The following is a 14137-nucleotide window of genomic DNA, read 5'->3' on the forward strand; positions in this document are numbered from 1 at the left end:
GAAAACAAAAATCCTCACAACTGGACCAATGAGCAGCACCACAATAAATGGAGAGAAGATTGAGGTTGTCAAAGAATTCACGTTGCTTGGTTCTACAATCAATGCCAATGGAAGCAGCAGTCAGAACATTAGACGACATGTAGCATTGGGAAAGTCAACCATGAAGGAACTCTTTCAAGTGCTAAGGAGCAAGGATGTCTCCTTGAGGACTGAGGTGTGCCTGACAGAAGCCATGATATTTCCAATTGCCTCATATGCATGTGAGAGCTGGACAATGAATAAGACCAAAAAAGAGTTGATGCTTTTGAGTCGAGGTGCTGGCAAAGAATGCTAAAAGTACCATGGATTTCTAAAAGAACTAACAGATGTGTCCTGGAGGAAGTGCACCCGAAATGCTCCTTGGAAGTGAGAATGGCCAGACTTCATCTCACCTACTTTGGTCATGTTGTCAGAAGGGACCATTCCTTGGAGAAGGATGTCATGCTTCGTAGGGTGGAGAGCCAACAAAAGAGGGGAAGGCCTTCAACGAGATGGATTGACAGAGCAGCTGCGATGATGGGCTCAAGTATAGCAGGGATTGTGGGGCTGGTGCAGGATTGGGCAGTGTTTTGTTCTGCTGTATATGGGGTCGCTATGACTCAGAAATGACTCGACGGCACCTAACAACAACAATTCTACCACAAACACTAACCCATAACCTGAATGCTAGCCCTAACTCTAACTCTAAAGCAAGCCCTAGGCCTAGCTAGCTTCAGCATAATACCAAACATTACTCCTAGTGCTAACCCCTAATGCTAACTAATACTAAATTTTAACACCACACTAAGCCCTAGTGTAGCTCAAGCACAACTCATAACTTTTAAGACTCACCCTCATACTAACCACAAATCGGACTTAACTCTAACCATAACCCTAAATCCCAAACCTAACCCTAAAACTAAAATTAACCCTAACCATAATTCTAGACTTAATCCTAGCCCTGACTCATACTCTAAATCTAGCACTAGACCTAACCCTATTACTAAACTTTAGCTATAGCCCTAGCATTAATCCTAATCCTAACAATAACTTTAGCCCTATCCCTAACACTAGGCTGGGCCCTATATATAACTTTATCCCTGAATCTAACCATAGTCCTAAACCTAACTGTAGCTCTAGTACAAACCCTAGCTATAGCCAATGTCCTAACCCTAAGCCTAGAATCTAACCTTTTCCCTAAGGTTCATCCTAGATCTAACACTAGCAATGTTCATAGTGCTAGCCATAGCCATAACTGTAACACTAATCCTAATTGTAACTTCTAACCCTACCACCTATACCTACCCATAGCACTAACCATAACCCAAACATGTAACTTCTAACCCTACCATCTATACCTACCCATAGCACTATCCATAACCCAAACCTTAGCTGTGCCCTTAAACTAATTCTAACCCTAGCCTTGGCCATAACCCTAGTGCTAGTTCTAACTCTAACCTCAACCATAGCCCTAGTCCTTACCATCACCATACCCCTAACCTAAACTTAGCCCTAGTCCAAAACTAAAGCGAAACGTAACGCAAAACCTAACCCTGTATTTTACAATAGCTCTAACTCTATTATCCAGATCTAGACCAAGTCTGAGTCCTAGCCCTATACAAATCCCTAACTCTAAGTGTAAACTTAAAACTAAACTCTAACTGCAGTCCAACTTCCAACTGTAAGTCATGTCTAATCCTATCTTTATCCTAACCCTAACATTACACCAAATCCTAGGTCTAACACAAGTTCACTCCATAACTCTATACCTAATCCTAACATTAATCTTAAAAGTAACTCCAAACCTGTGATATCATAGGTGTATGAACTGTTGAATGTTAAATGAATCTGCTTTGTAATCTGTTTCCAAATCACAATAGAAAAATTAAAAATTAAATTTAAAAAATTTTTAATTAAAAATTATTTTAACCTATCTCTTATCATACTACTAACTGTTAACACTAACCCATTAACACTGACCTTAACCATAGCCCAAACTCAAACAGGAGACCAAGTCCTAGGCCTGGACCTAGCCAAATCCATAGCACTAATTCTAAACCCTTAAATTTCACCCCATTCTAATACCATATCTAAAACTAGACCAAGGTCTTAGCATATTCCCTAACATGAATGAAGCCTAAACCTAAAGCTACTTTTAACTCTTCCCCTAACGCTATGTGTATATATTTATGTTTTCTTGAGGAATCGACCTATTATTACATAATATCCTTTTTTATGGCTTATAATAGCTTGCCTTAAAGTCTTACTGACAACTAATATAGCCACTTTAGCTGAATTTTCTTATTATTTGAATGTTATATATTTTTCCCTTTCAACCTATTTGTGTTTTTAGAACTACAGTCTCTTGTATATAGCATAACCAATCTTTGATTTTTATACTGGCCATTTCATACAAGCATGGAAACAGTGCAAGAAATGTTATATGGTTATTTTAAATTTCAAATATTTCCTTCAATGCATCATTACTATTAATAATATAAGAAACAATAATTTAGTGTTGAAAATCAAAGTTTATTAAATGAAAGCTAAATATTTCCTATCATGCGTTGTTCCAATAAACAGAAAAACAAACATGTTACATAACCTCCTGATGTATAAAAGCATGTTTACTAGTTCTGACTGTTCACAAACATGTTTACTAGTACTGTCAAAATATCTCCATTTTTTAAATGGCACATTTCATAGGTAAATATTTTGTTATGCATATTTCTTATAATTTCTTTGGTACCACAAAACAAATTGTGGCACATCAGTTCTAGGTGAAGATTTTATCCAGTATTATGAAATGGAATTTTTTTATCAGAAAAAAAAAGATATATAGTAAAAAACAAATGTTCAGTATTTGTTGAAGACATTTAGATTCATACTATTTTTGATTTCTTAACACTCTTACTTGATGTTCAATAGGATCAGTTTCTTGGTAAAGACTTCCTTATATTTATAACTATCCTTAGTTTTTCCTGAGATTTCTCTGAGTCTTACAGAATGGGACTTGCTAATGAAAGTTTTGATCATTAAGGATGTTGACAAGCATTCTTTTCTGCAATGGATTGACCTGTTATTCCCAATAGATGTGTTGGAGTCCTAATATTTGTACCTGTAACTATGACCCTCTTTAGAAAATGAAGTTTTATTTTGTTAAGTCAATGAGGAAATGCCAAAGTAGGGTAGGTCCTACATCTAATTATATACATTATATAAAGAATTTTTGCATTGTAACCAGAAAACAGATGTCAAAGAATGCCAAGTGCTATTGATAAGGAAATATCTATTAGTGCCACCCCCTTAATTCAGACTTTTAGCCTCCAGCACTGTGAGAAGTAATACATTTCTCTTCTTTAAGCCACCCATTTGAGGACCTTATTTTATAGCAACAGTGGGTTAATTAAGACACCTTGAGTGTGGTATTTTTCTGATGTACAATGATTGACCAAGTTCCCATAGTTCCAACCACGTTCAATAGTCACAGGGTTTCAGGAGCTCTGGTAGCACAGTGCCTAAGGCACTTGACTGCTAATCGAAGGCTAGTAGTTCAAACCCACCAGCCACTCCTCAGAAGGAAGGTTGGGCAATCTATGTCTGTAGTGATAGCGCCTCAGAAACCCAAGGAGGAGTCACTATGAGTCGAGTCCAACTCCATGGCACATAACAATATAACAACAGAAAGATGTGAAAGCACTGTGCCAGCAGTGTCAACTTTCAAAACCTATATAGGATACAAAGTTGCATTTTTGTTTTATTTAAAAAAAAAAAAAGTCAACCAGTTGAGATCTGAAAGGGGTGAATTCTTCTCAATCCATTTATTCAGAACTCCAGCTTCTTTCATCCTATGCTCTGCCATGTCAAATGTATGACATTCATGTTTGTCATGGAAGTCATCTCTCATTTTAACAGGGTCACGAAGAATATGAAGTAGGTCTTTAATGGGCTACACTTAGATATGGCATTTGCAATTAACATAAAAAACACACCAGCAATCACCTGGGCATACTCAAATGAACTGAGGATTAAGAATTTTAGAATAGCTGTGTGTCTAGGTTAAAAGGACATGGTTACAAGTGAACAAGTTAAGTTGTTGAACTACATGATGTGAGTTTCTCCCTTATGTGAAGGTATCTAATAGCTGACTTACATGGAAAAAGGTTGTTCACTTGTGTGAATTCTGATGAATTTTAAAGGCTGCCTTCTAGACAAAAGTTTTCCTACATTTATTGAATTTACAGGTTTTATCTCATGTGAATTTGTGAATGATTTCTGAGGGTAGAATTATCAGCAAAAGTTTTCCCACATCCATTACATTTGGAGGGTTTTTCCCATGTGTGACTTTTCTGATATACATTGAGTCCTGGCTCCTGACACGTGGTTTTCCCACATTCATAGGATTTCTCTCCTCTGTGAATTCTTTGGTGTACTCTGAGATTTGAATTTTGGACAAAAGCTTTTCCACATACATTACATTCATAAGGCTTCTCTCCTGTGTGAATTCTCTGATGTGAAATGAGGTATGACTTTACAGAGAAACCTCTCCCACATTCATTACACTCAAAGGGTTTCTCTCCAGTGTGAATTCTCTGGTGTGCTATGAGAGTATCATTTCGAGCAAAAGCTTTTCCACATTCATTACATTCATAGGGTTTCTCACCTGTGTGAATTCGCTGATGTGTGCAAAGGTTTGCCTTATGGGAGAAAGATCTCCCACATTCATTACACTCATAGGGTTTCTCTCCTGTGTGAATTCTTTGATGTGCACTGAGCTGTATTTTAAGGGTGAAGGTTTTCCCACACTCATTACATTTATAGGGCTTCTCCCCTGTGTGAATTCTCTGATGTGCCCTGAAGTGGTCTTTACGGGAGAAAGATTTCTCACATTTATCACATTTATAGGGTTTTTCCCCTGTATGAACTCTTAGATGTGTAATGAGATTCCCCTTCATGTAGAAAGTTTTCCCACATTCATTACATTCGTAAGGTCTCTCACCTTTGTGAATTCTCTGATGTACTCTGAGGCTTGAGTTATCAGCAAATGTTTTCCCACATCCTTTACATTCATAGGGTTTTTCCCCAGTATGAACCCTCTGATGTACAATGAGGTGCGTCTTTTGGGAGAAAGTTTTTCCACATTCCTTACATTCATAGGGTTTTTCCCCTGTGTGGATTCTCTGATGTGTACTGAGGTGTTTCTTCTGAGAGAAAGGTCTCCCACATTCATTACATTTGTAGGGTTTCTCCCCTGTATGAATTCTCTGATGTGTACTGAGGTGTGTCTTCTGGGAGAAAGATCTCCCACATTCATTACATTCAAAGAGTTTCTCCCTTGTGTGAATTCTCTGATGTGCACTGAGGTGTATCTTCTGGGAGAAAGATCTCCCACACTCATTACATTTGTAGGGTTTCACTCCTGTGTGAATTCTCTGATGTGCACTGAGGTGTATCTTTTGGGAAAAAGACCTCCCACATTCCTTACATTTGTAGGATTTCTCCCTTGTGTGAATTCTCTGGTGCATACTGAGGTGTGCCTTCTGTGAGAAGGTTTTCCCACATTTGTTACATTCGTAGGGTTTCTCCCCTGTGTGAATTTTCTGATGTGCTATGAAGGATGAATTCTGGGAGAGCATTTTTCCACATTCCTTACATTTATAGAGTCTCTTCTTTTTGTCTCTTTTCTGGTGCTCTTTGTAAACTGAATTCTTATAAGATTTCCTACATTTATTAAAATGTTTCTCTCTTGCATGAGTTCCTAGATGCTCACTGATGTTTGACTTCTTGGACAAAGCTTTTCCACATTTATTACATTCATGGAATTTGACTCCCATATGAGTTCCACTGTGCTGAATTAAGTGTGACTTCCAACAACAGAATTCCTGACATTCCTTACCGTCATAGGGGTTCATCCCTGAGTGGGTCCTCTGATGCTGTACAAGGTGGGTTTTCTGACAAAAGGATTTCCTACATTCATTACATTCACAGGACTTCTTTCTTGTGTCATTTTGCTGATGTATACTGAGGACTGAATACTGACATAAAAACTTATCAAATTTACCACATTTGTAGAGCTTCTCTTCTAGGTGAGTTTCCTGATGCACTGTTAAAAACAAACAAACAAACAAATCTTTATAATAAAAGTCTTTTTGCATCTTTCTATAGTAACTCAAAAATCTAAAATTAGTTCCTGCTTGTATCATTCTTTTGTTGTTGCTTTTGTTATGTGCCATCAATTCGGCCCTGACTCACATCGACCCCTCCTTGGGTTGCTGAGGCAGTATCACTACGAAAGTAGATTGCCCAACCTTCCTTCTGAGGAGTGGCTGGTGGGTTTGAACTGCCAGCCTTCTGGTTAGCAGTCAAGTGCCTTAAACACTATGCTACCAGAGCTCCTGTATCATTCCTTTACAATTTTTAAAATAAAATATCAATTGCCATAAAATCAACTTATATAAGTCAGAACAGAACTGTCTTTCATAGGATTTTCAGTGGCTGATTTCTTTACAGTAGCTCACCAGGTCTCCATTCCAAGATGACTCTGGGTAGATTCGAACCACTTGCAGCTGAGAAAATTAACCATTTGCACTACAAGGACCTCCTTTTAAATGAAACTTAATCATAAATATAGGCAGTCTCCAGATTATGAATGAGTTCAGTTTTTATGTCTGTTTTTAATTTGAATTTGTACAAAACAACAGTTAGGTATGGTTCATATCTAATATTAGTTACTCAGATATCTGTCTTACTATATATAGTATACAGTATATAGTATACATTTCTATGTATAAGAAATATTTTTAAAAAAATTCCAAATACACTAAAACATCTTTAATGTAACACAGTAATAGGAATGTTTTGATGTGTGTAGCAAAATAGCATCCATTTGTTATTATGAACTTTGGTTGTAATTCAGATTTTTAATGTAATAGGCTTTAGGGGAGTTGGTCCATAACTACATGCAGAACAGTGAATTACTTAATATGGCTCCTCTAGGCACAATCTTTGTAATGTTCTCCAAATGACTGGTTGTGTTGTTGTGGTTGTTATGTGCCATCAAGTCGGCCTTGACTCATAGCGACCCCTCCTTGGGTTGCCAAAGCAGTATCACTATGGAAGTAGATTGCCCAACCTTCCTTCTGAGGAGTGGCTGGTGGTTAGGACTATGCAAATCTGAGGTCCGTGTGGCCCACCAATGGGATTGGACAACCTGCAAATAAGGTGCATAGCACTCTTGTGTGGTTGGACCATTCAAATAAAGTACACAGAACCTGAACAAGGAGATTGGTTAGTTTTTCCATCCTGGTAGGCTAAGTGCGGGGAACTTGGATTCAAATGTTGCACTCTGCTTTTGTCTTTTCTTCTTGATAGTAGTGAAGTCCCCCATCTCTGTCTCTAGGCCCACACTCAGAACCTCCTAATCCTAGGAGACAGAATGAAAGAACTGTAACACTGGAGATGGTATAAGATGGTGACAAGTGGTGGCAGGTGAAGCAGGAGACCAGGAGACCAGGAGGAGGTGGTGCACTGGGCTTTCCAGCCCACAGAGCAAGGCAGTTACAGTAAACATGTCAATTCAAAGAGCAACAGAGATAAGCTCCTTCAGAATGAGGCTTGCTGCAGAATGGGGTGGAACTAAAGAACTTTGTAACACTTGTCTGGTCAGGGCAGAGGTTGGGCTAAGTAGCCAAGGACCTGAGGGCAAGGGAGAAGCTGGCATGGATGAGAACAGGTTGTCTTGATCTAAGAACTGTATCCTGAGTCATTATTAATCCTAATTGTAACCTAGTACTTCCCTAATAAACTCCATAATCATGAATAGTATCTTCAAGTTCTGTGTGGTCACTGCAACAAATTATCAAACCTAGCAGAGGAGTAGAGGGTGCTGTGGAAGGGACAGTTGGTGTCAGAACTGGCAAAAAGGTTGGAGAATGGAGGTCTGTCTGACCTCCACTTTATAGGACTTAGCCTTGGGATGCTGATATTGATCTCCTTCCACCTTGTGAAGTTAGATGAGGAGGTCAGATATCCCCACCATATCATTTTTACAAGCAATCACTGCCAAAACTCAACCCATAACCATCTCCCTAAATGATATGCTATGGAAAAAAAATCATTAAATGGCATTGGAAAAAGGAAAACAAAAAAGTGTTGCTTTAGGGCACTGGTGCAAATCATTTCAGCTGGGAGAAGAAAACATAAACAAACAAACAAACAAAAATTCATACACCCAAGCGAAAGGGCAAGAATGCATAGTAGGCCCAACAGTCCTTTGAAAAGATGAAAAAAATTTATAAATCACTAGGCTGACTGAGCAAGACAAAGAAAAAGAGAAAAGAAACCAATTACTAATATCAGGGTACATAACTGCAGACATAGATTTACAGGGATAATATGGAAACATTAGAAGAAACTCTATACCCATTAATTTGACATCTTAGAATATAAGAACTACTAAAGAAGGAAAAAAAATTGTCAAGTTAACTCTGGTTCATGGCAAGCCTATGTCTGTCAGAGAAGAACTGTGGATGATTTTTTGGAAGTAAATATCCAAGCTATTCATCCAGTGTGCTGCTAGATGGACTAGAATCATTATACTTATTCTTAACAGTTGAGTACATTAACAGTTTACATCTCCCAGGGACTTAAATGATAAGAATAAATTTATATCTGTTTAAAAATCTGAATATGTAGATAAAAAGCCTTCCAAAATGAAAGAAACTGGCTCAAGTGATTTTACTAGAGAATTCTAGCAAACATGAAAAAAAAAACAAAACAAGAAAAACCTAACAAGTCTATGTAATATCTTCTAGAAAATAGAAGATGAGTGGATATTTCTCAAATCGTATTTTGAGGCTTGCATTACACCCATTCCTAAACCAGATAATGACAATACAAAGGAAATTACAGATCAGTTTCCTTCATGAAAAAGAACACAGAAATCCTTATGAAAATATCAGCAAATCAAACCTAGTAATTTGTAAAAATGGTAATAATTTACAGCCTACTAGAGTTTATCACAGAATGCAGTTGTTTCAAAACTGAACAGGCAATGAATGTAATCTACCCAATTAACAGTATGAAGAATTAAACCCACATGGTCACATTAATTGATGCAGAATGGCATTTGACAAAATTGAGCATACATTCAATGTAAAAACTATGACTAAAGTACAAAGGGAAGGGAACTAACTTAACCTAATGAAGGACTCTACAAAAACTGTACCACTAACATCACAATTAATGGTGAGAAACTGAATGTTTTCCCTTTAATATCAGGAAAAAAGCAAAGATGTTCTCTCTTTCCACTTATACTCAACATTATGCAGTTAGTCTAAGTAAGTACAATGGCCAAGAATAAAAGGAATAGGAGAAGTCTATTTAGAATATTACAAATACAGCTACAAAAAAAGCTCCAAGAGTTGGCTGCAAAACACAAGGCCAAGATTCAAAGTGACTTGTGTATACATGTACCAACAATGAATAATTAGGAATCTGAATAATATAAATGGTAAAATTTACAATAGCACATAAAAAAAGCTATGTTAAAAATATAGAGAGCAAAATATGTGTAAGAGGTGTAGGCTGAAAAGCATTATCCCTAATTTGGTCTATCAATTCTATAAAATTCAAATTGAAATCCCAGCAAGTGTTTTGTAAATACTGAGAAGAAAATCTGAGTTTCCAAAACTTACGTGGCATAAGAAGAAAGTTGGAGTACTGACAACACTTGATTTCAAGATTTAATATAAAGCAGTATTAATCAAGACAGTGCAGAACTGGCAAGAGAGACATATACATCAATGAAAAGAATAAAGAGCATAGAAACAGAACAAAACAAATACAGGCAACCAATTTTTGAAAAAAATCACAAAGACAATTCAAAAGATAGTCTTTTCAACAAATGATTTTGAAATAATTGAATGTCTTTACTAAAAAAAAAAAAAAGAAAAAGAAAAAGAAAAAGGAAAGAACCTAGGCACATATCTAACATTATACAAAAATAAATATAAAAATGGAGCATAAACATAGGAAGAATTTTGCTTTACACTGGCTTTATCAACTTTTGGAAAACAAACAAAAAAGCAGTTCATGAAAAAAAATCGGTAAAAACTGATAAAAGGATGTACCGACTCAGGAGCATAGCACAGGGAGACAGCAGACTCAATTGGCACAACGAAATACATAAAAACCTTGTTCCTCATCCAACATTGGTGAGTAGTGAGTAGGGTCTTAAAAGCTTTCAAGGGCCACCTAAGATCCAGCTAATGATCTCCTATCGTTGGAAGTAAAGAGTGCAAAAACCAAGGGCATGTGGAAGCAATCAGCCCTAGGACATGATGGACCTCGAGACCAAAAGAACTAGATGGTGCCCAGCTACCAATGCCAATCACTCAGGAAAGGATCAAAACTGGAGATTCTGGATAGAGTGGGAGGAAAAACGTGGAACAAAATACAAAAATACAATAATGACCAGAATTACTTGTCGGATAGAATCCCCAACACTATGGCCTTGGGATACATTGGGGGCCTGGAAAAAAAAATAGGTAAAAACTGATAAAATGTGGATTGTACCAAAATTAGAACTTCTGCCATGCAAAAGACACTGTCAAAAAGAATAAAAAATATTTGCTATTTTTATATTTGATTAAAAGAATCCTAGTGGCACAGTGGTTAAACTGCTAACCTGATAACTAAAGGTTGGTAGTTCAAAACCACCAGTTGCTCCACTGAAGAAAGATAAGGCAGTCTATTACCATAAAGATTACAACCTTGGAAACTCTATGGGGTAGTTGTACCCTGTCATATAGGATTGCTTAGAGTCAGAACTGACTTGACAGAAATGGGTGGTATGATTTCTTATTAAAGGTTTGTGTCCAGAAAGTGAGAGCTCTGGTGACATGGTGCCTAAGGCATATGATGCTAACCAGAAAGCTGGCAGTTCAAACCCACCATCTGCTCCTCGGATGGAAAATAAAAAGAATTCTTAAAATTCAACAATAAAGAAATGAACATGAAAAAAACAAGAAAAAATGAGCAAAAAATATTACATCAAAAGACAGCTTACTAAAGAAAATACAAAGATGTCAAATAAGCATATGAAAACATGCTCAACTCTTTACTCAGTTGTTGTTGTTATTTGCCGTCGAATCGGCCCTGACTCATAGCGACCCTTCCTTGGGTTTCCGAGGCAGTATCACTACAGAAGTAGGATTGCCCAACCTTCCTTCCGAGTCTTTACTCAGTAGGGAAATCTAAATTAAAGCATAAAGACTACACACTACACGCTTATCAGAATGGCTAAACCAAAGACAAAACTATGTACTGGCATGAATGCAGAATAATTTGATCTGTCAATACAGTTGGATGGTTAGAATGCAAAATCGTTCAGTTACTTTGGAAAATAGCTTTAGTATTTCTCATAAAATTAAACATACACTTACAATGCAATCTAGCAACACCATTCCTAGCTACTTACCTGGGTGAATTAAAAACTTGTTTCTACCAAATCCTGTAAGCCAAAGTTTATAGCAGCTTTACTCATAATCATAAAAAACTCAAGGGCAATGGGCTTTCAGATTTGGAGGTCCCTGGGTGGCACAAAATCTTTACACTCAACTAAAAACTGAGTGGTTGGCAGTTCATACCACATAGTGGTATAGTTATTTAAAAAAAAAAAAAAAAGAAAAAGAAATGGCAATCTGCTTCTCTGCTTCTTTAAGATTGCAGATAAGGAAACCCTATGAAGCAGTTCTACTCTGTCAGACATGGAGTGGCATGAGTTGAAATCAACTCAATGGTAATGGGTTCAGGTTTTTTGGTAATCAAGTGATTAGATGAGATATATTTTGATTTACTAGTTCTAATGAAAGTTCCCTGAATGGTTGAAATGCTTTGCGCAAGACTACTAACTGAAAACTAGGCAGTTTGAGCCAACTTGCATGCATGCCGTGGAAGGCCTGGCCATATGCTTCCGTAAAACTTATAGCAAAGAAAACCTTATAGGAACTCAGTTCTATCTGTAACACAAGAGGTTCCCATGAGTTGGAATCAATTCAATGTCAACAGATTAGTTTTCATTAATTTTTACTTCTTTTTAAAGCATCAACATTTTTTGTTCTATAAACAGTAATTCTATGGTGTGTAATGCATAGACAATCAAAATGCTTACAAACCAAAAAACCAAATACTGCTATCAAGTCAATTCTGACTCATAGTAATCCCCTCTGGGTTTCTGAGGTGATAAACCTTTAAGGAAGTAGACTGCCCAGTCCTCCTTCCATGGAGTGGCTGGTGGGTTTGAACCACCAATCTTCTGGTTAGCAGTCAAATGCCTTGGGCACTACTCCACAAAATGCTTATAGGTTCACTGTAAATAGTGCTTTTTAGCTCAAGTGCCTTCTTTCATTTAATGCTTTTATTCCCCAACTTCAAACTTCAAGGATAAGGAGATCATAAAACTCTGCATGACTTCATTTACATTGACTTAACAACTTCAAAATTTTTCAATTGCAATCTAATTTACTTATATAGGGATCTATTTAATTCATTCAATCACTTATATTTTTGATAACCATACATGCTTATGAAAATTGTCAATTTTTTTATTATTCTGTTTGTAGGGGTTCATAAAATATATTTTAGTGTGTTTTTATTTTTGCTCTAGGAATTCTATTTAAAACTACACCTTTTTGAAATTTATGAAATTGTCTATTAGTTTTAGCAATATCCAGACATTTCTTCCTATAAGTAATTATGCAATTAGTATGCTGCTTCTCTACTTTCCCCTTCTCCAACCACAATTTGTGTTGACTTCATAATTGTTATTTTGGATTTTTGAAGTATTAAATACACTTATAACTCTATTACTTGATTTCTCAGATTTAAAAATTATTTTTGATACATCAGCTTTTCAAGATGAAAAATTTCATCACGCTTACTTTCCTTCCTCTATGTTACAACATCTCCTTCTTTTATTTATTGGCTATATCTTTTCTAAAAGGATCTCTGGTGTTACAGTTGTTAAGGCATTTGGCTGCTAAGCAAAAGGTCAGCTGTTTGAACCCACCAGCCACTCCATGGAATAAAGATGAAGTAGTCTGCTTCTGTAAAGATTTACAGCCTTGGAAACCCTATGGGGGTCACTATGAGATAGAATTGACTCGATGGCAGTAAGTTTTGACCCCATTGGGTTTCTGGGACTGTAAATCTTTATGGAAGTAGATTGCTCAGCCTTCTGTGGAGCAGCTGGTGGATTTGAACCACTGACCTTCCGGTTAGCAGTCAAGTACCTTATCCACTATGCCAGCAGACATCTCACAAAGGTATTAGGCCTCTTAAAAAGTATCTAAAAATTTTTTCAAAGATGTTTAACCCTAAAGTTGAACTATCCCAGGATTCTTTCTGCCAGTGTTCAGAAACTCACCCAGGTAGCTATGGTTTGGGAATGCTTCGTCTAAGGACCAGGGCTCTCTTCCTTGTTCCAACTTGAAGATCATCTCTGGTTTGGTAATGCAATACCCTGAAAATGGGGAAAAACTGAGAGTTTAGACCAAATGAAGGCAGAGGAAGCAAGATTCAGGAAAAGCAAATGAAGGTGTTCTTCTGAACTTTTCAATGGGAAGATGAAAACAAAATTATTGTTTCTATTGCTCAAAATGGTTGCTCAAAACCTTACCTTAGACCCCTAGATCAAAAGACTGATTAATATTAACTTCTATAAAAAGTTCACTTATTTTGATAATTTAAATGGAAAGAAAAAGAAATGCACTCTAATGGGAGTCTGCTAACCCACTGAGAGAAGGTGGTTGTAGTTTTCCAGCATCACATCTCTGAACAGGGTCTTCTGAGTAGGACTCATGTGCTGCCAGTCCTCCTGGGTGAGCTCCACAGCCACATCCTTAAATGATACTGACACCTATAAAAGAAAATTTCTGGTCAGTCTGAAGAGTTTAGAAAAAGTGTCATAGAAAACATATTTTGGATCTAATTCTTACCATGTTTACTCTTTTTTTTTTTTTATTATTAGGATTTGGGTGAAGATTTACAGAGTAAATTCACTTTTCATACAGCAGTTCACATATACTTTGTCTCATGTCATTGACCAAAATTTACAATG

At 36.8% G+C, this 14137-nt stretch overlaps 1 protein-coding gene across 1 annotated transcript in view; it reads right to left on the reverse strand.

Moving 5' to 3' along the window:
- Positions 1 to 4265: 4265 nt before the first annotated feature.
- The window catches only part of LOC103212359 (zinc finger protein 260-like), a 49153-nt gene continuing 39281 nt past the window's right edge, over positions 4266 to 14137 (reverse strand). Inside the window, exons 4-7 of the mRNA XM_042783342.1 lie at positions 13810 to 13936; positions 13445 to 13540; positions 5018 to 6121; positions 4266 to 4933 (exon numbers count right to left, since the gene is read on the reverse strand). Of these exons, the coding sequence (XP_042639276.1) occupies positions 4266 to 4933; positions 5018 to 6121; positions 13445 to 13540; positions 13810 to 13936 (1995 nt within the window). The remainder of the gene's footprint in view (positions 4934 to 5017; positions 6122 to 13444; positions 13541 to 13809; positions 13937 to 14137) is intronic.

This window comes from Orycteropus afer, unplaced genomic scaffold, assembly GCF_000298275.1.
Source record: "Orycteropus afer afer isolate SDZICR_OR568_19922 unplaced genomic scaffold, OryAfe1.0 scaffold00931, whole genome shotgun sequence".
Taxonomy (NCBI): Eukaryota; Metazoa; Chordata; class Mammalia; order Tubulidentata; family Orycteropodidae; genus Orycteropus; species Orycteropus afer.